This window comes from Protomyctophum bolini (assembly GCF_963924005.1).
Source record: "Protomyctophum bolini genome assembly, chromosome: 18".
Lineage (NCBI taxonomy): Eukaryota > Metazoa > Chordata > Actinopteri > Myctophiformes > Myctophidae > Protomyctophum > Protomyctophum bolini.
This window is the reverse complement of record NC_137879.1, coordinates 28,063,355-28,085,755: the sequence shown is the minus strand read 5'-3', so window position 1 is coordinate 28,085,755 and position 22,401 is coordinate 28,063,355. Positions and strand designations below refer to the sequence as shown.

General features: G+C 41.9%; 3 protein-coding genes across 3 annotated transcripts; 1 reads left to right on the top strand and 2 right to left on the bottom strand.

The window, feature by feature from the left end:
* The first annotated feature begins 442 nt into the window (after positions 1-442).
* pagr1 (PAXIP1 associated glutamate-rich protein 1) lies at positions 443-2,803 on the top strand. The gene is made up of 5 exons (XM_080788502.1): positions 443-635; positions 958-1,128; positions 1,247-1,571; positions 1,690-1,772; positions 2,231-2,803. Exons 2-5 carry the CDS (start codon positions 975-977, stop codon positions 2,464-2,466), a joined length of 798 nt encoding a protein of 265 aa, XP_080644628.1. The 5' UTR covers positions 443-635; positions 958-974; the 3' UTR covers positions 2,467-2,803.
* A 133-nt stretch (positions 2,804-2,936) lies between these two features.
* On the bottom strand, positions 2,937-9,368 carry tlcd3bb (TLC domain containing 3Bb). Its single transcript, XM_080788501.1, has 7 exons — positions 8,838-9,368; positions 7,540-7,739; positions 7,354-7,437; positions 6,949-7,174; positions 6,600-6,695; positions 5,548-5,657; positions 2,937-5,349 (listed from the first exon to the last, which is right to left on the bottom strand). The coding sequence occupies exons 2-7, from the start codon at positions 7,662-7,664 to the stop codon at positions 5,082-5,084; spliced, it is 909 nt and encodes a 302-aa protein (XP_080644627.1). The 5' UTR covers positions 7,665-7,739; positions 8,838-9,368; the 3' UTR covers positions 2,937-5,081.
* Positions 9,369-11,401: 2,033 nt separating this feature from the next.
* On the bottom strand, positions 11,402-21,351 carry mazb (MYC-associated zinc finger protein b (purine-binding transcription factor)). Its single transcript, XM_080788606.1, has 7 exons — positions 20,320-21,351; positions 19,962-20,112; positions 19,134-19,573; positions 18,203-18,450; positions 17,508-17,571; positions 16,711-16,882; positions 11,402-13,993 (listed from the first exon to the last, which is right to left on the bottom strand). Exons 1-7 carry the CDS (start codon positions 20,350-20,352, stop codon positions 13,665-13,667), a joined length of 1,437 nt encoding a protein of 478 aa, XP_080644732.1. The 5' UTR covers positions 20,353-21,351; the 3' UTR covers positions 11,402-13,664.
* Positions 21,352-22,401: the final 1,050 nt, after the last annotated feature.

The following is a 22,401-nucleotide window of genomic DNA, read 5'->3' as shown; positions in this document are numbered from 1 at the left end:
CACTGCTGAACCGGTCTGAGCGGATACGGAAACGGTGCCTGCATGCATGTGTGTGCTGAAAATACCGGATACAGTATAGGCGGGCTGTAGACCGGATCGGAGCACGGAACAGTAAATAGAAACTGGCTTTCCACTTTACTATCTATGCTTTACACAGGCACCGCACTACAACTACTACGCGTGCGGAAAACCTGGTGTTGACGCAAGATTATTTGAACGCTGAAGGACAATGTTGATAGTTAAAAGCGTAAACCTTATTTACACGTAAATGCAAATGTATTGTACATTTACAGGTTTTTTTGCTCGTTCTCCGCTCTGATTTGCATACTGCGCATGCGCAGGAAGAACACAGATTTCCATCTACTGTGAACTGGCTGTGGCCACTCATTTGTTTCGACGCTCGACCGTCCTTGTGTTTAACAATCCGTGGAAATGAACGTCGTCGTAATCCAGTCACAACACCAGGCGGTTCTTCTTCAATCCAAAATGGCGCTATGTTTACGTCTCTGTATAATGTTCTTTTAGCATTTATAACTAGTCTTATGGGGAACATTGGTGGTTTTATTCAGAGCAAAATAATAATCTATCAATAGATTTGCAGCAGCATTGATCCGCGACAGCAAACTGGACATTAGGTAAAGTCAAGATCACCGTAGACAATAGCCCAACATTTTAGATTCTCGTAGAGGTTTTTTTCGATTCTAAAACCTCTATGAGAATCAAAAAAATTGGGCTACGTAGACAACAATGTTTGGGTCAATGTGTTGTATGCAAACAACCATGGCCTTAAATGTTTCTGCTATGTAGTTAGCTTAATGCTGCAAAATACTAAACTAACACACATTACCCTGTACTGATGTCAGTAACACATCATATATTTAGCGTTTTTTCACGAATATCTATTATCTCCGTGTTGCCATATTAATATGCTTTTCCAATATTTTGTATTTTTAACAGACTTGTGGCGAGGAGAGATGCAGGCTGAGGCTACAGACGCCTCATTAAGGGAGGACATAGAGGCTCTTGGTTTGAGGGACACAGACAAGATGACAGGAAGACAAGAGGACAACACAGGGGACACCGAAACGGTAGCTGAAACACAAGAGGAGACCGTATCTAAAGGGAAAGGTAACAAGTACAACAACCTTACTTGTATGTATTCGGGTTTATGTCAGTCATTCTTAAAGTTAATGCTTATGCATTTATCTGAATAAAAACAGAGCTGAATATTATTTTCTTTTATCAGATGAGGACAGAAATGCGGTGGAGGGAGAGGCACGTGAGGAGAAGAAACAAGCAGACACACAAGTAGTTGAAGGGAAGCAGGTCGATGTTGAGGACGGTGACTGGGAGCTTGCTTACAGTGATGAGGAAATGGAGGATCCCACAAATTGGATGCCACCTCCTGCTGAGATTAAAAGACTGTATGATCTCCTTGCTAAAGGGGAAGTGCTGGAATTGAACTTTGTGCCCCTTCCCAGGAGGCCTCCCACTCCAGAGCGCACTCCCTCACCAGAAAGAGATGAAGGGGAAGAGGCAGCGAAAGAACGGGACAGGGAGGAGGAACGAAAGTGAGAATTATTTACATTTGTTCTGCTGAAGACCTCCAAGCTGTATTTCAAACGGAAGCCATATAATGGATCAAAAGGAATTAGTATGAATATTGAAAAAATATATTTTTTCTTTCAGGCCCCTGGCTCCCACAGAGTTTGACTTTAGTGGGGAGCAAACCACTCCGAAGAATGCTTTCATCAACAGACGTAGAACGCCAGGTACGACAAGAAATCATCTGTACAAATGTAAAATACATTGCAATAATTGATTTGACATGTATAAGAACATTAAATAACTGATGAGCATTTCAGTTAATAGTCTGTGGTAACTGATGAGCATTTCAGTTAATAGTTCTATCAAATATTTACAGTGCAATCCATATTGACATCAATGTCGCTTTCTCTGTTACAATTGCCATAATGCATTTTCTGAGCAAGCCATAATTATTACCTAGGTTAGTAGGATTGAAGCTCTGATTCTCCTCAGATTTTACTCCAGTGATGTCACATTAGAGACATGCATAAGACTGCTCAGTTGTATGGCTAATGAAGATGGATCATTACCATAAATGCATAAGATACTGTGGAAAATTGCAATAAATGCATGAACTAGCCCTCTAATCGTGTGAATAATAATGGTGTTATTGTTGGTGGTAAACTATTTATTTCCTCTTCAGGATCTTCAGCTCGATCCTCAGTGAAACGGGAAGCTTGTCTGGACAAGGTGCTGTCGGACATGAAGCGCCACCGAAAGATGGAGCAGCACATTCTGCGTACAGGGCGAGATCTCTTCAAGAGTGACAAAAGGCTGGAAGAAGCCCTGTCTCCCAACAGCCAGAAAGAGCGCGAGAAGGAAAGGGAGCGAGACAGCAACCCCAATACCATCTTCTCTCCAAGGCAAAGGAGATACTGAAGGCTTGTAAGACACTGTTTCTGTAACCCTGTGTAACGACCTAATGGGGGTGCGTTGTGGCTCAGTCAGCAAATGCACTGACTTTGTGCGTCACAAGGACCAGAGGAAGAATCCAACTTCTGTCATGTCTCCCCTAAGTTTCTTGTCCCCTTTACAGTATTTCTCATTCTAAACGCTTAAAAATGCCCCAAAAACTATCTTAAAAGAAAAGGACTTCAGCCAGAAGGAATTAAGGCCAAGAGAGCTTTCCCAGGCTCCCGCTAAAACTTGAATTTTATATTTGATGGACTTATCTTTTTTATGTTTTATAAGATGTTAATAAACATTTTACTCTGAATGTGATTTACTGGTTTTCCCACATGTGAAAATGTTACTCAGTGATTGAAACTCACTCCCACTATCAAAAGTGGCCAGTAAATCAAATTCTCATTGAATACTTTTCTTCCAGATGTACCAGTATACCTAGTTTGTGCTTGATTGTGGCTTGTTGCTCCCTCTGGTGGTTCATGTTGCTTTGACATTAATTGCAGAAACTACAGTACTCAGTATATAAACACAATCTGGGAACCCATCATCAAAAAGTGCTGAACCTGTTTGAATTGTTTAGCATAAAAATGGAGGTTAGAGCCAACTTCAACTTCAGGACAGAGTATATTTTGGCTGAATTTGAGTGACACTACAGCCTTCATGAGGATCAGAAGCATATAGTAGAATATGTATGCATAAATATGCATTCAAAACCACAAATAAACCAAATAAATAAATAAATACAAATAAATAAGCATTTTGTGGAATATACAGTACATCAGTTGAAATACTTTAGTATTGGCAAGAAGCAATAACCTACTTTCATGGTGGAACAGAAAGTAGATTAAATTCATGAACATGCCCGTTGTTGCCCATTGTTGGGCATGCCCATCTTGGGGACTTTGATTTTCATAACATTTCCAGATAAGTGTAGCTGCTTAAACACTTATGCCCCATTTTCATATTATTGAGAATTGGAGGTGGGAGAAGAAGCTTTGACAATTAAATAATAGGGCTTAATTAAATAAGAGCCAGGTCGCCCAACTAGTTTAGGTTACATTTAACCATTGGCTCAGGGTGTGGTACAATCCGAACAATTTAAATGGCTCAATGGTTGATACAACTCATACACACAACAGTAATTAGAAAAAGACAAACATTTTAAAGAAACACACGGCAAGCACACACAAACACGCACTCACACAAAATAAGTTGCCCTGGACAGGTGACCCCCAAAGTCAACCTCAAGTGAATGCTGCCAATGCCATACAAGTACTGTTCAGTATTTCCCTTCCAATTGCAACACCAACTACCTCTTGATTCATGCAGCTGCATGACCGCCAAAAAAATAAGAGAAAAATAAACTACATGTCCCTTGTTGTGCTTAAAATACTCAAACCTCATGGACCCCTTACTGAACTGTTCAAGCCAAGTGGATAGCTATTTAGAGGTAACAGTGACACCAACACAGAACCTACAATACACAGAAGTTCGTTTTAAAGTGACATTGCTATCTTTCATTACATTTTATGCAAAATGCTAAACACCTGTCATTGCAATCACTATTGTGACACCAGTACATGGAATAAAGTCATGTCTATATTGTATCAAACACTACAGCTGGGGGGTGGTTTGTGTACATTAGGCTGAGTTATGACTGTAAAACCCTGTCATTAAATGACAAACGGCTATAATTCTTGTTCTACAGTGGAAAATGGAATACAAAAATTCTAGATGCAGAAATTCTTGACCCGATAAAAATAAACATTAAACTCATACTGACAAGGAAATGGTGACAGCAATTTTACATCGACTATCTACACGTCACATTGTCTGTCCAAGGAAAGCTTTCTTCTCTCACATTGAGAAATGAATGAAAATAAATGGCAAATAATTGAGAAAAGGGATAAGGCAGCATAATACAGTCTTATGACATCACCTCCCTTCTAAAGATGAGTCAGTCTGCGGGTTGGTTACATTTTGTTAGAGTGACAGTGACAACATAGAGGATACAGGTAATAACACTAACAATTCAAAATACTGTTTAGCTGGGATGTTGTTGCTTTCTTCTTGTTACTAAGCTGAATTAGGCCATCTATCTACAGCAAATGTACTAACATAAACACACAATATAATACATTCCTATTTCCTGTGCTGCCCTAGTGTTGAGGCAGACCGGATTGAATTTGATCTATATAAGGAAAATTGATGCCTTTCACTTGCTATACTCCCAGGCAAATTGCTCTCAATTCAGTGCATGTTTTCTATCTATCACAGTGCCCGATGACATCCATGTGTGCTTGAATGTGCTAAATGTTCCATTTGTTTCCAAGACACAGCAAAAGCTGAAGCCAGATAATGCCATTCCCCAAATCCTTTGGCTGTTGGGGTTTGGCTTATGGCCACAGTGACTTCCAACACAATTTGAGGCATATTCTCATATCTTTGTACTGCTTATTGTGTCCAGTCTCACCATTCTTTTGTACCTTCCATTCCTTTACAAGCTCATGGGTACATTCTCCCTCCCTCTTCCTTTCTCACTCTCTTGTTCCGTTCCACAAGCGACCCTCCTCTCCCTTTCACACACCTCAGTGAGTGGCCGACCCAGGCTCTGTGGAACGACTGCTGTAGCCGTTAACAGGCTGTGGCAGTGCATGGCCGCCTGTCTGGTCCTCTTTTGCAGCTGCCGATGTTACTGGCGGTCGCCGTGAGCGAGAGGTGCCCCTAAAGAGCCTCACGGCGCCCCTGAAGATGAGGGAGAACCAATAGACCTGGGGGGCCATAAGCAGAGCAGCGCCGAGGTTAACCGGCCAGGGCACGGACAGTGGAACCATGTGAAACGGAATTGAGGCGTACCTGTACGGAAATAAACATGTACAACAGACTTGTGATCTATTTAGGTAAAAATATAACTGCTAAATAGTCATGAGGGATTACAATTAAAATATTAAAACATATCTTCTGAATTTCAGTAGCCCGAATCATTGTGTATCTCACCCAAGCTCAGCAAGAAAACGGAGTGTGGGAGAAACAGAGATAGACAGAAAGACATACCTGCCATAGGCGTAGTAGAGGTAAGGGAAGAGAAGTACTCGACAGATGAAAAAAGTGATCAGCATAAGAGCCCCATTCACTTTGTGCAGGAGAGTGTGTTGCCGTTTATACTGAGAGGAAGGGAAAAAGAGGAGAGGTCGAGATAGATGAAGAGAAGAAAAACAAAAAAAAAGCAAGCGGTAACAGGTTGGCGAAAGCTAAAAGTGTTAATCCAGCACCGAAGTTGCATGAACAATACAAGTGGATATAAGACGGCCATCATGGCCATGTATGTCATGCTTCTCTCTGGATTCTGGCCACTTTGGTTGAAATCTACGCAAGGCTGCAGAGAGGGCGACAATGGACCAATTGCTTTAGGCATTCTTCTAATTTGTTTAAACCAGCTCACACTACACTGTTATCTGGGACAGCCAGCTTGCCTCAATGAGATAACACTGAGTGGATGCTTGCATAGGTTCACACAGAGGTTTTCCGCTCACCCATTTACCCACAATGTACCCCACCAACAAATAACCCCCTTGTTTTACTCTTTGAGGTCACAGCTTCAAGACAAGTGCTGATTATCAAATGGCCACATGCATAGAAGTGAGGGAGGGGAAGAGAAGAGGAGCAGGGATACAGGCTGAGGGAGGAGGGGAGAGGATATAGGCCGTTATTGTATCCCTGTTAAAGCCAGTGTAAATACTGGTGGCTATATTCAGAGGCCAACAGCTGTGAGAGCCTCAGATTGGGGGCATAGAAAGCACTCAAAGCATATCAACTGCTTTTAAACACATATGGAGTACAGCAGCTCATACGTGTATTCAAGCAAACTGCGATGTACCGTAGACGAGGAAATGCATCACGCCGTTTTGTTCATGTGAGGGATACACGACACGCAGTCAGCATGAGCCAGTGCAAGTGACAAGCTGCATGCGAGGAATGGCCATAAATGTATTCAGTTAAACAAAATGGAAAAGGAGTAAAGAATGCAAGAGAGATTTAATATGACAAAGACACACACACACACACACACAACAAAATGTCCTTTGAGGCACAACAAAGACAGTTACCTGGATAAGTATTTTTCCCAAGCAGACAGACGGAGTGCTGAGTTCAGCCATAAACAAAACACCTTGGAAATAGTCACCCTTTCCCTGCCGCCAGAACTAGTGAAAGACAAAGGGAAAAACTGTCATTGTACTAGTCCTGTTTGCATCCATCTAATACATTACGTAGCAAAATCCCCAGTGTAAATTTAGATCTGAGTGCAAATGTAACCAAATGGACCCATATAATTCTAGTCCATTAGATAAGTCCAATATTATATGCAATAATAAGCAATATTATTAAAAAAATCATACCAAATCAAATCTCTACCCATGAGTGCTCACTGCTGGGCTAGCTATTGGTGATAGTTACCACGGAGACGGGGAAGCATACAGCAACCATGACAACGTGGTGCAGCACCATAAGGAATTCACGGCGCAAGTAGCTGGTAAGTGCAGAGCTCATGTGCTGGGGGGCTGCTGTAGCTTCTTCATGTCCCTTGACCCGCAGCTTGTACCAGTAGCACATGAACATGGCATAGGTGTCATATATGAAGTAGGGAACAGCAAACAGGATGTAGGCGCTGGTCAACCAATGCCTGGGTAGCGAGAAAAACAGTACAATGCCTGATTTATACTTTACTGTACAGTGGTTGTTGCAAGCTTGTAGATCAACAAGTTGAGCTTGTGACATCACTGTACGATGGACTATAAATTAAGTAGGTGTCTGAGTATTCAAACTGAATCAATAACAATGCATATGCATTTTTCGACTTACTGGTCCTCAATGATGTCATCGCAGGAAGAAGCAATGACGTAACCAGCCGAAGAAGCCATGACTGCCTGAACTGAAGACACCAACCTAAGAAAAGACAAGTTAAATCACAACAGTGTTTTTCTCAGTACATGATGATGCATTTAAGTGATGAGATATTAGCCTATGTTGTGACAGGGAATGTCTCACCTGGCAGATACAATGACCGCATCGCCCTCGCTCCACCTCAGCGCAGGGATGTATTTCAGACATTGTTTCGACAGCAGGAAAAGGCCTGGAAAGAACACAGACCCAGCAGCTAGGATGGTCAACATGGTCCCTAGCTATCTGTCTGGGAGGTACGTTCAGGAGACAATCTGGTCCTTGAGGTCTGGTGCTCTTTCCGCCCTCTGAAAAATACAAAGCATCCACAAGTGAGATCACACTTCACACAACTTCAGCTCAATCATTTGTGAATCTGACCTGCATTCATTCCAATCTACAAAGTAAATGAATTGCAATTTCCCCTTAAGTAAATTCCAGAGCCATCTCTAGACACAAGATGAAGTAAGTCAGGACACCCAATTGCTCCCGATGAGCAGGTTGGTGCCTAGCCCTGGTCCAGTGCTTACAGCGAGTCTGACTTGCTGTAAGCACTGGACTAGGGCTAGTTGCCTGGTGCCTTGCATGGTTTCTTCTGCCATCGGTGTATGAATATGTGAATGGGTAAATGTAGTGCACAATCATGTAATGCACAATCATTGTAAAGGGCCTTGTGCTGTGTAAATACACCTTTTACCATTAAAAAGAGGGCATTTGTTAGGCTTGCAATGCCAATAGTGGTGGTCAGGCGAAGTGTGCCTGCGATCCCGAGGCTGGGGTTATTAAAATGACATTTTAGCAGCTTTCCTCAACCTTTACTGGATAAGACTGTCACCCTGCAGTGCTAGGTCATAATGACATCCATATGTATTCCTATTATGGATTAAGAAGTTCCATATAACGCCACCAATAAGGGTCAATTAAGGGTCAAGACGGAGAAAAGTTTTAACATTTTCTCTGGACAGAACACACACAGAGAAAGAGAGAAATCCCAACAAAGGGAAAGACAACTAAATTATATGTTCAACTGTACTGCTTTTTGTTGTTGTAATGACAATACATTGTTGTTAAAATGATCCATTGTCTGTAAATGGACAGAACACAATCCATGTGTTAAGTATAGTTAACCCATTAACGGGCTAAAGTAGCCCAGCAGCTAGAGAGAGTTTGTCAAATTGTGGCGAGAGAGAGAGTAGCTGATCTAGTCCGGTGTTGCGTGACCATTAGGTTTGTTTTCGTTTCTCTTCCCCACACACCGTACGTATTATTATGTGTGCGACCGTTAGCCGCTAAGCTAACTAGCCGGTTGCCGCTAGTTAGCTTCCTAGCTGGCTAGGCTAACTGGTAGCGCACACACACACACAGCAAAAGGTTAAAGTGAATGAAACGTATCCGGCAACATTTACATATTGGTGCTGCAGTGTCCAGTCCAGTCAGCGGCCCGTTGAAGCCCGTGTCCTGCAGAGAGCGATCAGCAGCGTTAAAGACGTCCCGGGGGTCTTCGTCTTCGCCTCGATGATCGGCATGTTTGTGTGGCTGCCACCACACAAACCTCCAGTAACAGCAAGCTAAGCTAACGCCAAGCTAAACTAGCTTGCTTGCAACAACTTGGATCGAAGTGTGTAGCGAGAGTGCACCGATCGAGGAGGACACCTCCGCCGCTATCCGTTTATGATTTTACCTCCACTGTTTCGGCATTTAGCCTGCGGGTCAGCTCGGTATACCAATGTAACTGGCGCCAGTGACACTGACAGTCTCTCACACCATCCGAAACGCTAACAAAACCACTAGACTAGTTTCCATCCAGATGTTGATACACTCGTTATATCATAACATGTCAGGACATGACATGACAGCCTCAGCCTCCCTCTGCCAGGGAGGATGCAACGACGTTATTGTAGTGAGTGACAGAGTGACCAGTGACACATATGGGGCTGCTGCTGCTGCCTACTAGGTCCTACACATGAATATGACAACTGACTGGGCCATTAATACGTGTAACGTTATTGTACTGACCACAGGCCAGGGCTGATGAACACACACTGGACTGGCTCATTAACATGTTATTGTACTACTATAGTATTAGTACCATGGCCCCATGTTTATGCATTGTAAAGTGCATGTGTATATTTTTGTTTAGCCCTGAAAACATGACTCTCGTAATCATCATGGCAGTCATGTTTTCAGGGCTAATTTTTGTTATGCAGCAAAATACAGGCAATGCACATAGTTTAGCCTACTGCGTGCAAAGTAACATAAAGGAACGGCACCTGCAATTTTAATTTAGGCATGATCCAAAATGCATTGAGTTAAAAGGATTGGGCTGGATTGTTCATCCAAAAATATTTTTTACATTCAATGAATAATGATAGTAATTTATTGCTTGCATTATAGACATTAAACTCGACCAGCCACTTGTTGTCAATATTGAGTAACTAGCGTGCGCACGTGATATTGTTGGAATATGGAGCCAAGCTTCGTATCAGGTTGCCAATTTGACCTTTATATGGGTCAGTAACAGATGAAGTATGAAACATTCACATTACAGATCATATTCCCCGCGGGCGTGTATGCTGTCCTGCCAATCAGAAACCTGCTCCTATATCTGAGTCTTCCTTTGTGCTCATTTCGTTTGAAAACACCTCATACGTGTTTAAAACAACATTAAATGAATTGTCCCTTTTTGTCAGATTTGCATTTATTATTATTATTATTATTATTATTATTATTATGCTACTTCTACATTTCCCTTTTGGTTTACCGTCATGATCGAGTCAGGTATAAATCCGTTGTGTAATTTAGTGACCTTGATTTGACAGACAGGGTCTTCAATTCATACAGGCCAGACTAGGCTATTTCTTGTAGTGATGGATTTTGAAGACGTTTTCTTTTAGGAGTAGGCTATAGTGAGCAAGTACACACTATCACAGTACAGTCTTTTCACAGAAGGCCCATGGGATATATGCATGTCCCCTTGGTTTATACAATGGTTTTATGATCGGATTTTCATTTATTGACATTATATTATCTTTGGACAGATCTGTTGTAACATAACATCTCAAATATAGCCCATAATGAAATTCTTATTAACTTTGAGCTGCAGCTCAAAGTTAATAAGAATTCCATTATGGAGATTATCTAGTTAGCCTGCCTACATGCATATCTTTATAACAGAAATAAACATGAAATACTAAAATAATAGATGTGCAAGTAGCTTTGTTGCAGAAGAACATTAGTAGAATTACTCACTATACTAATTAAGAGACAGAAGCACAGCCTACACTTGGCTAAAACATGAATGAAATATAGGCTACCGATTATGGTGGCTGAGGGTTTGTTTCACACACATTTTTAAAGATAATTTTCTAGCCAATGTCCTAATGTTGCATTATTGGTCTGTGGGACACCTTCAATACCATGGACAGCACCTATTCTTTCAGAGCTATTGTCTTCTTTGCAACTTTAACACAATGCTAAACACTGGAATCACAGCAATAAGCAAGTGTGTACCTATTATTATCCTGTGTTACGTGGCACTGACACTTGATTGCTGGGTGAGCTTGTAGATAATTTCTTGTGAAAATACATGGTGTAGAATATTCTGTAGAAGGAAACAAGATCAGACCAAGTGCAGGGCAAATGGTTAACATCACACCAAGGAAAACCCAACAATGTAATTATTAAATATTTGCACATTTACATTTACCATGTGAATACCTGTGAATATTGTGCCCCAAGAATATAAGGTAGGGTATACTGTTGCATTAATTAATAACTTCATTTAAGAATTATTCAAAGCTTTTCAGAAAACAGCAGATCTACAACCTCACAACACATCACTACGTGTTGTAAGCCTTTAGATAGGGTGAAAGTGGTGTGGTTAAACTGATTTGAATGTTATATTACCTCAGAAACCTCCTCAAGGATCCCTGGAGGTACTCTGGTGAACAACTGAACACGCAACACCCTGCCCGTTTCCTCATTTTACTTTTAATTGTCAAAATTACAAAATAATAACATGATCTCTACTTCATCTACAAAATAATAACAATGTAGTAAGCATCATTGACTTTTTTTGCTCTAACAATTGTTTATAGACATGCATACTGTTGAGAAATATAAAAATATAAATATAAATACATCCCATTAATATTCTTAATGAATCCATGACTAAGATTTAAAATATTTTAGAATAAAATAATTAAAATGCAGTTGAGTACAATAAGGCATTAAGATGTATCGCAAGAGCTGTACAGGATCCTAGAGTAGAGGTATTACTTTCTTTTAGTGTAATGCAGAAACCTAAAAATACTTATTCACTACTTTTCTCAACAGGTAGATCTACAAAAAAAAAAAAAAAGAAGAAACAAAAGGAAAAAGTTCTACAAATTTTAAGATAACATACTGTACCAACACTTAAGAAAAGAAAAAGAAAAAAAATCATTTGAAAAATTAAGCACTCCAGTACAGAACCAGGATTTGTTTAGAGCATTTCAGGCGATGTCAGACATTGGAACCTCCTGGATATCATTCTCAACCTGACCTATGACTTTATAAGCCCTTTTCTGACATCACACATCAATTACAATATAATAGAAAAAAAAAGAAAAAGAAAAAAACAACAATCAAAGATACCAAGGACAAGTGATCGTTCCTCTCATGATTCATGGGGAGCGACATGACCTGCGTTTAAAACGCTATACATAGTACAGTATGCGCTGGAAAATCCTGAGTGTTCCTTTAACTCTTAATATGTACAACTGTTGGTTACAGTTATACACACACTCAGAGTTAAATTAACACACTCAGGATTTAACAGTGTATCGTTAACAATAACATGACTAAATCTAACTTATGAGCATCACACATGGTACTGGTACATAGAAGAAAACAAATGACTATGGCAATGACAGATAGTTAAATGAATGGCCAAATATGATACATTTCTTTTTGTATAAATCAATACTTGACTCTCTTGAATATTTTTGTTTACGACCAACTAACTTAATGGGACTGCTAAAACCTTCTTTTGTCATGACAGCTCCCTAATTATAAGTATGACTTACTTAGCTTACTTTCATGCAAAAAGGTAGTTTTCAGGCGCAAGAAGAATTTGCTGGATCAGAAGCCAAGCTGTTGTATAGCATAATGATTTGTTGTCGTTTGTGTTAACCATGGCTGGATTCCGGGAGGAAGACGAGCTGTAAGACAATCTAAGAACCCACAAATCAATTTTGACTTCCATCTTGAACTCCAAATCTTTTTGACCTTCACTGAATCAAATATAATATGTTAAGTTGCCTCATACTCCTTAACATTTCTCTATTTCCTTTTTTGTGTCTTGCACCTTTAAGAAACAAATCCACATGTAAGTCCCACAATTGTTTCTTCAAACCACAATGTTGAATATGGTATTTTGCCAATTTAGAAACAGCCCTCCAGAGACTCATCACAATGTAGTATTACAGTTCAAATGTGATTACTTTAGTCAACAAATAAAAACTAGCAGGCTAACATGCTAGAACAGACCTGACTGCATATGTGGTGTGCACACATCAATCTATATTTTCCTGTCCTATGGTTTGTCTTATTAATTATATTTTCCTTTGTTCCTTTGTTATTTTTTTGTTATGTTTTGTTTTGTTTTTTAAAACACAAGCCATAAGTATGCTGTAAAAATGGGGGTAAGATGAGAGCTGGTGTGAAATATACAGTACTTGGTGCATTTGCAGAGAGTAGCCAGTGCCAGGATTGACAAGAAAGAGTAAGGAGATAAAGAACAAAGAGTGGGGGGAGAAATACAGTAGATGCTCACAATACCACAGTCCCGAAAACATCAGAGCACTCAGGAATATTTGGATGACAAACCTTACTTGTCGCTGTTACGGTCTATGAACCTGTCGTGGTCATCATATTTCCTTGTCTTTACTTGAATGTCACATTAAAACACAGTGCCTTCACTGCTCAAATAAACATAACTCTACCCCTTTACTCCTCCCTTGTACTGACACCTGCTAGTCATTCTCTTGGGGTAACACTGCCCTTGAGCGTTGAGTAGTGATTATCTCACTCAACCAAAATCCTATTCCTAACCGTCCCCATTTTGCAGGGAAATAACAAAACTGAACCCAGACCAGCATCTAAAACCAAACTTAAACCCTTAACTGTGCCCACCCCCTCCCACCCCTCCCTGTTTATGGGACTGAGGTTTATTATTGCTGAGCTTTCTACTGCTAACTCTGGGTCTGTGGAGCAGCAATGCTAGAGCAGTCTGTGACTAGCAGGTCCACCACTGTATTACCAGTGACATAGACGGTGGGCGCTGTCACCATGCTGCTCAGCGAGATGGAGCTGCTGGGCCCTGTGCTGGAGGTGATGGAGCTGGTGCTGTGGGTGCCCATGTGGCCCTGGAGCTGGGTGGGTGTCTTGCAGTGAACACCACACAGGTGGCACACGAGGACGCCGCCAGAGGCTGTGCCGCCGAAGCCACCCACACTATCCTTCCACTCTTGGCCATGGTGCTTCTGGGCGTGGACACGAAGGTACGTCAGGGTGGTGAAGCCTGGTGGAGGAGAGGTGGTGTTGAGTGTGGAATTGAGAACATACAGAAGGTACACTCGCTTTGCAATAAGGTTCATACTGCTCCTCCCCTTCTATAGCAATTGTTGAAAACAAACAATACCACAACATCATAGCTGTACAACATCTCTTCACTGTACCAGAAAAAGAACCCCCTAAATAAATACATACACTGTAAATAATTAAACAAACAAGCACAAATGTGCTAACAGCTAGCCTATCAATATACAAACTTTAGCTCTGAGCTGGTCAAATGGACAAAATAAATCTGCTTAAATGTGACTATAGCCTTCTCACACCAGACCAAGGTGTCACTAAAGCGAAGGGGCAAACTGATATTTGGAGCACAGAGTGAGCCAGCCTGCCAACGAGTGTTATCACACCTGAGCCCATACACAGTACATACTGTACACTGATGGGCTATGAGGCGCGGTGGAAGTGTGGTGTGGTGCGATAGACAATGTTGAATACACAAAGCTTGGAGGAAGGTTGGCAGGCAGGCTGCATCAGCCTCCATCTGGACCCAGACAGGGGCCAAATCGTTGTCATACGTTGGAAGCGAGTATGCCAAAGCCATCAAGTTACCTGCCCAATAGTATAAATGGAAATTTGATAAAGCCATAGCACCAACTGATCTCAGACTTTGTAAAAATTCCTGAAGAATACGAGGACGTTTCTTATTCCAAATAAAGTCAAAGATAATGTTATTGAGATGTGTTTAGGGCAAAGTGTTCATATTAGAATTATTCTGCCTGCTAATGAGAATCAAAGACCATTTGTTAAAAGTCACTTCGGTGACTACCCTAGGTAATGTACATGGAGATCGACATAGACATCTGCTGCCTAAATGATACAGTGGTCAGTGACAAAAGTGAAAACATCATACTGTCTAAGCACCTAAACAAATGAACAAATAATAACATTCACAGCTACAATGAGTTAATTGAACTGTTTAATATACTTAATATACTTATTGCGAACGCAGTGATTGCGAACGCAGTGAGCACTTACTATGAGACCTAGCAGATCATGTCTGTGTGTCTGTCTGTCCCGCTTTTGTGCCCATATATGGAGCTGAGTGATTTGTTTGTGATTGATGCAAGTGTCTGTCCCGCTGTTACGTCACCATTACTCAGCATAAGCTTTTGTGCCCATATATGGAGCTGAGTGATTTGTTTGTGATTGATGCAAGTGTCTGTCCCGCTGTTACATCACCATGACTCAGCCATAACCATATAAGGAGTCCCCAAAGCAGCTATACGTCCAAAACCCAAATATGTACGAGCTGCGTTCGCTTCCCGCGTTTGCGCGTCTTACTGGTACAAAGTAGATGCATCTACATTCATCAGGGAGTACCAACAGCAACCAACAGAGACATACGTTTAGCAGGCTTCTCTGTCTATCTACATAGAACCTGCAACTAGCTGGACTACATTGACCGTTTCAATCTGTTCTGGAGACACCTCTTCAAAGCGGATGGCCACCATCCAAGTTCATAGTAAGTGCTCACTGCATTCGCAACAAATGGGAAATATTTTATTTGTCCTCTATCACCTCTGATACTCCCCAGTCCCCACAGTCCCAGTCCAATCTGTGAAATAGCATTCTTTACCCCACAAGGACATAATAGCACAACAAGGACCCAGAATCAACCATGATAAAACCTGCTACTTATGAAAAGATTTGGGGTAGGCTCTTTGAGGTTCTACCTTCAATATCCCCTCTTGGTTGATTTCACTATCTACATAAGTTGCTGTTGTCAAAGGGTGTTTGACAATATTGAGTAGCTGTGTTGTTTACCTTTCTGGAAAAGGGGTAGGAAGTTGGGGGGGGGGGTCCTGTATTTTTCTTGTGTGGCTTGTATTTTTCAATTTAATTTTGTCTTGTTTTTTCCTTGTTCAATTTTGGGGCACCGTACCCTCTCCTACGCACCTGTCGTTTGTAGGTGTGCAAAAGCTTTGCTTTTCAGTCTTGTTTAAAAAGAAGAATCAACCATGATGCCACGTGGCAGAGGTGAATGGAATTACCTACTACAGACACACCCTCTCGGTCCTAGACTCGCCATTATTCTTGTTTTTCCTCCCTCTCCCCAACCCTCATTTGGAGTTCACTGATAGGAGGGAACAACTAGAAAAGACTTGCATTAAACCTATTCCCCGAGAAACTCCCTCGTCCCCTGTCCAACACAGCCCAGAAGCCCCATTATGCTTAAAACGGCCAATGACTTTCCCCCTCCTCTGTAACTCCACAGAAAAACACCACGACCTACCCCCCACAAAGGCACCATGATTTCTGATGGCACTGCTAAAGAAACTGATATTTTCAGGGTCCCTGCTGTGGGTACTTTTATCATTATCATCCACAATAAACTCGGACCGAGGACAAATCCAGCTAGCTTGTGCCTACAACCCTTCACATTGTTGTGAATATAACAGAGTTAGTGTCGAAGTGTCCTTGAGCAAGACGCTAAACCCCTAATTGCTCCCGATGTGCAGGGTGGTGCCTTGTATGGTTTGCTCCGCCATCGGTGTGTGAATGGATGAATGGATGTAATGCACAATCTATGTAAAGTGCCTTGGATATTAAAGGTTCTATATGAAGTGCACCATTTACCATTTATTGTATTTAAGGATGAATTAAATATGCATCACTTTTTTATAGAGACTCCCCATGATGACACTAAATATCATTTGTACTTACTGCGGTTACAGAGATGACAGGCATGGTGCTGGGACTGGTTGTGTACCCTCATATGATCTGTGATGTAAGCAGCAGAGAGGAGCTTGCCACAGATGTGACAGGGGACCTTCTCCTCATGGCGAATCATGTGGGCACGCAGGCGGTCCTTTGTAGCAAAGCTAGAGTCACAAGTCTAAATGAGAACGTGATAAATGGCAGATTATTATTAAATGCAGAACAGTTAGACCTTGAAATATGTATTGGATTCAATAAAGTAACAAAGGAAAAATGCTTGTTTGGCATAAAGTCATATTCTGCATTTAACTATATATTTTTGTTGAAATGCTTCAAATAAAATATGCCTAAAGGCTAATTGCAACAATTGCAAACAAGTAATAACGGTAAGTTTTATTCTATCCATCCCTACAAGACCCATTGAGAGCTTGGAAACTTGGATTATCAAATGTAATTTTATCCTCAGAAACACCCTGCATATGTTTATGTTGCTTTAGTATTCAGTAGGCCTATTCATGGCAGGCAAAATTTACGACAAATTAAAATAACCTGAATAAACGGTTATCCTGATTATGAAAAAGCTAAAAGGCATAATGAATGTTAATATTCATATTCTGAAGATTAATTAGTTGATATATAAAGGGAATTAACCTAAATACATTAGCCATAGCCACAATATCAACTTCTATCAGGGATACTGTGTACATGTTAGTACAGGCGTTGCTAATCTTATTGGGGCAAATAACAAATTTGCTAAATGAGTATTATTACTGTTATCATTATCAGGTAACTAAGTAAAGTACCGGACACTTGAAGGGACGCTCAGAAGAGTGCACCTGTCTTACATGACTGTTGAGATGATCAGGCCTGAGGGAAAGAGGACACACAATCTGTTAGATAAAAGTTGCAAAAGTCAAAGAGCTTTCATCTGCAATGGATAAACAAGGGCAGGCTATTTTGAAACGGGCCAATAATGCTAAAGCCATTCTATGTCACGCAATAAGGCTTTGTTCAGACTGCAGTCAAAGCCGGATTGTTTCTCAAACATGATCTTCAGGACTGACCACGCTGTTATTTGCAAGTGATCAGACAGATTCTCTTTTTAGACATTATCAACATATCTGCATTGGTCGCTGCTGTAACAATGTAACAGCATAGGCATGAATAATGCTTAATTGACACTCACAGCAAATAGCCAATCTACATGCAATGCATTGTCAGTCAGGCTTCAGTGTCAAGAGACTCCCGACTGAGACATCTTTAGAAATCAGATTTGAGTCACATTTCAAACCACCTAGGAAAGTGGTTCAAATCGTTCAACAAATATCTGTTTCCATTTGTTTTTCTGCTGTTCATAAAGCCAACCTAATTGTAATCTGGATAGGCATAAATCAAATTTGGGCTGCCAGTATGAATATGAAGCCTTAAATACAGACTCAGGCCCTGCAGAAATTGTAATGAACGAGAGAAACGTTCCCAGTCTGTTTCATAGCATCACCTGGAGAACGCCTTGGCACAGTGGGGGCAGACATAGGGTTTTTCCACCCCTCCCTGGTGGGAGCGTACATGGTGACTCATACGGTCCTTCCTCTTGAAACGCTGCTGGCAGATCGGACAGGAGAAGGGCTTCTCATCCGAATGTGACAGACGGTGGCGGTTGAGGTGGTAAACATCACGGAAGGCCTTCCCGCACGTCTCACAGGCATGGTTCTTCCTCACTGGGTTAGGATTGGGATTTGATGGTCGCTGAGGCAGACAAAAACAGGCAAAGGGAGAGTCACGCTACATGGTTTTGATAGGTAGGGACTATAATCTAGTACAGTGGTTCCCAAACGGCGTGCCATGAGGGAAGCCCAGGCTATTTCACATGGATGTAAGGTATGCCTTGAGATTTTAACTTGCATTGTGGTGTGCCTTGGTCACCAACAGTTTGAAAACCACTGCTCTCGTAGAGTACATTCATTCTTATATTTCTTATCTCCTATTGAAACCATGCAAATCCACAATGATAATTTTCCTGATCTTTAAGTGTAATTGTTTCCTGAAATATGGTGCTCTAGTGTAAGATATTTCCAACAATTGTTTCTTTTTCATGTCATGGGAAACACTTTCCAATAGATGCAAGTCTTTTTCTATCTCTTGAGTGAGAGCATGCAGGGGAGTTTGATGGGCTTCTAGCACAGTGCTTCTCAAACTCAGGACCTGGGGACTGATGATAGACCTTAATGACAGGCCCTTGAACTGAGTAAACTTATTTGTACATAAAAATGGTTAGTTTCAATTAAAGTGATCAAGTTCCGGGGCCAAAAAACGAAACAAAAAAACAATCTGGTTCCCCGAGAGTCCAAGCGGTTTGTGACACAGTGTGCTAGAGGTTTGCTCTTACGTTGGGGCCGGACGACAGCCATCTCCACAAGGCCCTGACCCACCTGTACTGTCGCCCCAGTAGTGGCCATGACGACAGCAGCAGGAGGCGGAACAAGGGGGTTAACACTAGCCACTATGCCCGCCATGGCAACCCCTTGGCCATCCTGACTACCCATGGGAGGAGGCTGCTGGACCCCCGCCAGCACGCCGGGAGGGGCTAGAGGGGGAGGTAAGGAGAGGTGGAGAAGAGAGAGGGGAATCGTGTGCCTCTCCATCCTCCCTCCTGCCCCAACCGTCATCACCGATGGGGCTGCCGCCGCCGCCACCACCACCTGTCCATCTGCTCCCTCCTTTGCCCCCTCCGCCTGCTCTCTGGCCCTGTCCTTCATTCGTACCCCTGTGTGAACCGACTGGTGGCGACGCAGGTTGTAGTTGTTCTTGAACTGCTTGTTGCAGATGGCACAGATGTGGGGGACACGTGCCGGCCGAGACACTGGCTTCACTGCACAGGAGGGGAAGAACGGAAAGAAGTGAGAGAGGGAGAGATGGAGAGGGAGAAACAGAGAGAGAGAGATGGGAACAAAAATAATTGTAAATTTGAGTCTTAGAGGTAATTTTACAACCGTGTCAAATCTGACATACTAGACCAGTGGTTCTCAAAGTGAGGTCCATGGACCCTCTGGGTTCTTTGAGGGGGGTTCCAAGTGGAGTGTGTAACAAATGGACCCGCAAGACAATTTTGTACACACTCAAAAGAGTTATGGGGAGGGTTGTTGAAAATTAAAAGGTTTGAGAACCACTCTACTACAGTAGCTAGACAACAAGACATGTTCACAAAAGGAATTATTATTTTACACCCAAATCCACATTGTTGTGTGGCTATTCCTCACCAGGTGTAGGATCTTCATTGAGAGCAGCAGTGTCCACCGTTGAGGGAGGCTGTGCTATGTGTTCTGTGGGTGGGGTCTGGGGAGAACTCGTATGCACTGGCATGAGCTCTGATTGGAGGCTCCCCTCCACTTGGTTTTGGGTGGGAGTATTCTGGAGAAGTAAACACAAGGCCATCACCCAAATGTAAATAGAAGTGACTGCCATTGTCTTGAGGTGGTGGCACTTTTCGTTAAACACAAGACGATGCTGAAGGTATAAGGATTGCTGGACAGAGGCGATATAGGCCCCGCCACAGAACTGCGGCCAGAAAATGCGACCATAAACAGATCTACTACTGCAATTGTTTCTTAGGCCTACCTGGAAGAGAAAATTGCTCCAAGCAGCATCCATTTTGCGCCAAAGCGATGGAGATTATAAAAGTCAGCTAGTCCCGATTGAGATAAGCGAGCGAGCCGTTCGCATTCTTTTGATCACCCCACCGACGATTAGTCGCCTATACTGCAGCAAAAAACGACGGGCTTCTGGGGGTTTCTTGAAAAAATAACTTGAGTGAATCTGTTTGCAAAAATATGTTCTCATTGAGGTAGTCTATTCTATCAATTAAAATGCACGCAGCTGTTTGACTGCGCTGCAGTTGACGAGACAGTAGTGGTGCTGGCCCGGGTAACAATAATGAACTATATTTCTCTTTGAAGTTTAATTGATCAAAGATTAATTATACATTAATGCATATATCTATAGCAACAACAAAAATATATTTCAAATCAACAAATAGCACATTATCAGTATTATTGTTTAGCTGTAAACGTAATACATTCTACGTGAAATAAAATGCATTTTACGCACAAGTATAAGTATCACAAGAGCTTAAATAACACGCATCTGATAAGAATAAGCAGCTCATGCTTGTTTTAATGTATGAATCTATTTTCTCCCGATTCCCCCCCAATAGGCCAATCGGGTGTTTGTCGAAGCCTCGCTGTTGGATTCAAGCCGTGACCCGGGCAAAGAGCGCTCTCGCCGGGCCGCAGCCTTTCGCTCCACCTCGGCGGTTGGATTGCGAGGATGTCATCTTTCTTTTTTTATCGCTCGCTCTCCCTCCTCCCTCCCTGTCTGTTTCTTCCTTTTCTTTTTTAATTCCTCTTTCTTCTCTCCCCCTCCTCTCCTTTTTCTCCTCGCACCGCTATGTCCCACTTGCTCTTAAAGGGATAGGGTTTCTGGGACAACCCCCCCCTCTCTCATTTCCGTCTCCCTCAATGGAGCGGATCCGAGCCTCTTCCTTCCCTGGGATTGTTTTGGCCGACGGAAAATGCAGCAGCGCCAGCCAGCAGGCAGCGTTGGTAGAGATAAATAGAACATAACACTGGCGACTCAAAGAGGGGTCCGTCCAGAGACCCCCAGGGGTCCTTGGAGCAGGGAGGAGGGGGACTACATTAGCTACAACATTACAATCAGTTGAGTTTAACCCCTTGGCTTGCTTTTATCCTTATTTTATACTTTAGTGGGCTATTAAAATAAATCTATGTGCTTTGAGCTTTTATTTCTCTCCCCCCGGCCCCACAAGTTGAGAAAAATCTCTTATTAAAATAAATTTAGCCTATGGCGTGTAGCCAAAACAATAAGGGGCGAATACATATACGCCAATAAGGGGATGCATGCGAAATGCTTCAAGAACATTTTTGAGAATGAGAACTTGAGAAGAACCACTGAAATAGATCAGTAGGCTAGAGTGACTACTATAGAGCATAGAGCAGCATGCCACGCAGCAGCATTCCTATGCTGCCACCGTCACCGTAGGGAACATGGTCGGCATGGGAAACGACGACATACCATACCTACCATAATAACATTCCATTAGCGACGCATCTTAAAGGGTAGTGCGTGCGCACAGGCAAAGAGCCTTATTAATAATGATGACGTCAGAGACAGATAAGCGCAGTCAGTGAGAGCACAAGAAAGACACTGTTAATTTAAAGAAAGCCCCATATTGTTCTACATGATATTTTTTGCAATAGATGACAACATACACTGGATAATGATAATCTACTTCTAGGGCTAAGTTATAGGCTATTAACAATAACCAATTTATACACATGGTTAAATATGTATTACTACATGCATTCAAATTATAAAGACACAGTCACGTGTGTTAATATCAATTTATTATCATTTTTAATTACTTTAAATTACCCTTCTTTTATTCCTCAATACGTCTTTAAAGACTATCATTTCCACTTCTCCTCAAGCTCGGAATTGCTTGATTTGAATATGTAATACGATTAAAGAGTTGTTTTTTAACCCAAAATGTCCCCTCTGCAAAACACAAACATTTTGTCCACACAGATGAGTCAGCGTCATTACTTATCCTTCATCCATTTCAACATTGGACAACTGGGATTTCCCTGCTCTAACTACGTCCACAGTCCCCCTTTTTGAATC